This window comes from Salmo trutta, chromosome 25 (assembly GCF_901001165.1).
Source record: "Salmo trutta chromosome 25, fSalTru1.1, whole genome shotgun sequence".
Classification (NCBI taxonomy): Eukaryota; Metazoa; Chordata; class Actinopteri; order Salmoniformes; family Salmonidae; genus Salmo; species Salmo trutta.
Window position 1 is genome coordinate 11,847,538 of NC_042981.1, and position 3,218 is coordinate 11,850,755.

A 3,218-nucleotide genomic window follows, 5' to 3' on the forward strand; every position below is an offset into this window, starting at 1 on the left:
TAGAGACAATACACTGGGTCAGGTGTTAGCAGAGGGCCAGGAGGGAGAGACAATACACTGGGTCAGGTGTTAGCAGAGGGCCAGGAGGGAGAGACAATACACTGGGTCAGGTGTTAGCAGAGGGCCAGGAGGGAGAGACAATACACGGGGTCAGGTGTTAGCAGAGGGCCAGGAGGTAGAGACAATACACTGGGTCAGGTGTTAGCAGAGGGCCAGGAGGGAGAGACAATACACTGGGTCAGGTGTTCACAGAGGGCCAGGAGGTAGAGACAATACACGGGGTCAGGTGTTCACAGAGGGCCAGGAGGGAGAGACAATACACTGGGTCAGGTGTTAGCAAAGGGCCGGGAGGGAGAGACAATACACTGGGTCAGGTGTTAGCAGAGGGCCAGGAGGGAGAGACAATACACTGGGTCAGGTGTTAGCAGAGGGCCAGGAGGGAGAGACAATACACTGGGTCAGGTGTTAGCAGAGGACCAGGAGGGAGAGACAATACACTGGGTCAGGTGTTCACAGAGGGCCAGGAGGGAGAGACAATACACTGGGTCAGGTGTTAGCAGAGGGCCAGGAGGGAGAGACAATACACTGGGTCAGGTATTAGCAGAGGGCCAGGAGGGAGAGACAATACACTGGGTCAGGTGTTAGCAGAGGGCCAGGAGGGAGAGACAATACACAGGGTCAGGTGTTCACAGAGGGCCAGGAGGGAGAGACAATACACTGAGTCAGGTGTTAGCAGAGGGCCAGGAGGGAGAGACAATACACTGGGTCAGGTATTAGCAGAGGGCCAGGAGGGAGAGACAATACACTGGGTCAGGGGGGAGGACTGTGTATTCTAAAGAAGAAGGTGGGTAGTAGGGTACTGGGGTGGTAGGGTGTTGGGGTGGTAGAGTACTGGGGTGGTAGGATACTGGGGTGGTAGGGGACTGGGGTGGTAGGGTACTGGAGTGGTAGGGTACTGGGGGGGTAGGATACTGGGGTGGTAGAGTACTGGGGTGGTAGAGTACTGGGGTGGTAGGGTACTGGGGTGGTAGGGTACTGGGGTGGTAGGGGACTGGGGCGGTAGGGGACTGGGGTGGTAGGGTACTGGGGTGGTAGGGTACTGGGGTGGTAGGGTACTGGGGCGGTAGGGGACTGGGGTGGTAAGGTACTGGGGGGGTAGGAAACTGGGGTGGTAGGGTTCTGGGGCGGTAGGGTACTGGGGCGGTAGGGTGCTGGGGCGGTAGGGTACTGGGGCGGTAGGGTACTGGGGGATAGGATAATGTGGTGTTAGGGGACTGGGGGGTAGGGTATTTGGGTGGTAGGATACTGGGGTGGTAGGGTACTGGGGTGGTAGGGTACTGGAGGGTTAGGGTTCTGGGGCGGTAGGATACTGGGGCGGTAGGGTTCTGGGGTGGTAGAGTATTGGGGTGGTAGAGTACTGGGGTGGTAGAGTACTGGGGTGGTAGGGTACTGGGGTGGTAGGGGACTGGGGTGGTAGGGTACTGGGGCGGTAGGGTACTGGGGCGGTAGGTACTGGGGCGGTAGGGTACTGGGGCGGTAGGGTACTGGGGTGGTAGGGTGCTGGGGCAGTAGAGTACTGGGGGGTAGGATAATGGCGTGGTAGGGTACTGGTGCGTTAGGGGACTGGGGTGGTAGGATACTGTGGTGGTAGGGTACTGGGGCGGTAGGGTACTGGGGTAACAACATGATAATTCTAGTCCCATACAGTGTTTGTGAGGACCATGTACTAAAGACCGGTCAGCCTGCTCTGCTGTACCATGGCTGCTTGGGGTTAGGTTATGACCCCCAATATTCACAACACCTCAATGGGGCTACAGTACATTGGGTTAGGTTATAATCCCCAATATTCACAACACTTCAATGGGGCTACAGTACATTGGGTTAGGTTATGACCCCCAATATTCACAACACCTCAATGGGGCTACAATACATTGGGTTAGGTTATGACCTTCAATATTCACAACACCTCAATGGGGCTACAGTACATTGGGTTAGGTTATGACCCCCAATATTCACAACACCTCAATGGGGCTACAGTACATTGGGTTAGGTTATAATCCCCAACATTCACAACACCTCAATGGGGCTACAGTACATTGGGTTAGGTTATAATCCCCAATATTCACAACACCTCAATGGGGCTACAGTACATTGGGTTAGGTTATAATCTCCAATATTCACAATACACTGGGCTACAGTAACACAGCCGTGATCAGAAGAGCTATAGTTGTCCTTGTCCCAGATACTGAAGCTCCCAACATCCCTGGCCCTACCCTTCCCACCCTTAGCCTCACCCTTAGCCTCACCCTTAGCCTCACCCTTAGCCTCAGCCATGCTACCACTATGTACCAAAGAAGACATTTAGGGGAGAGACATTTTTGTCAATTGGACAAAACAATCTGCATTGGATAGATATGTCTCCAGGCCTTTTAATAACTGAAGACAGAGAACAACAGCCCTCACCCTCTCTTCGTCACTCTCTCTCTCTCCCTCCTGTCATCACTCGCTCTCTCCCTCCATCACTCTCTCTCTCCATCACTCTCTCTCTCCCTCCATCACTCTCTCTCCCTCCATTCATCACTCTCTCTCTCCCTCCCTCCATCACTCTCTCTCTCCATCACTCTCTCCCTCTCCCTCCATCACTCTCTCTCCCTCCATTCATCACCCTCTCTCCCTCCCTCCATCACTCTCTCTCCCTCCATTCATCACCCTCTCTCCCTCCCTTCATCACTCTCTCTCTCCCTCCCTTCGTCACTCTCTCTCTCTCCCTCCATCACTCTCTCCCTCCCTCCCTTCATCACTCTCTCTCTCCCTCCCTCCCTTCATCACTCTCTCTCTCTCCCTCCCTTCATCACTCTCTCTCCCTCCCTTCATCACTCTCTCTCTCCCTCCATCTCTCACTCTCTCTCCCTCCATCACTCTCTCTCTCCCTCCCTCCATCACTCTCTTTCTCTCCCTCATCACTCTCTCTCTCTCCCTCCATCTCTCACTCTCTCTCCCTCCATCACTCTCTCCCTCCCTCCCTTCATCACTCTCTCTCTCTCTCTCCCTCCCTTCATCACTCTCTCTCTCTCCCTCCCTTCATCACTCTCTCTCTCTCCCTCCCTTCATCACTCTCTCTCTCCCTCCCTTCATCACTCTCTCTCTCTCCCTCCCTTCATCACTCTCTCTCTCTCCCTCCCTTCATCACTCTCTCTCTCTCCCTCCCTTCATCACTC

The 3,218-nt window shown here is 54.5% G+C and overlaps 1 protein-coding gene across 1 annotated transcript; it reads right to left on the bottom strand.

The window, feature by feature from the left end:
* Positions 1 to 810: 810 nt before the first annotated feature.
* On the bottom strand, positions 811 to 1,686 carry LOC115161778 (extensin-like). The gene is made up of 2 exons (XM_029712560.1): positions 1,307 to 1,686; positions 811 to 1,243 (listed from the first exon to the last, which is right to left on the bottom strand). Exons 1-2 carry the CDS (start codon positions 1,684 to 1,686, stop codon positions 811 to 813), a joined length of 813 nt encoding a protein of 270 aa, XP_029568420.1.
* Between the last annotated feature and the right edge of the window lie 1,532 nt (positions 1,687 to 3,218).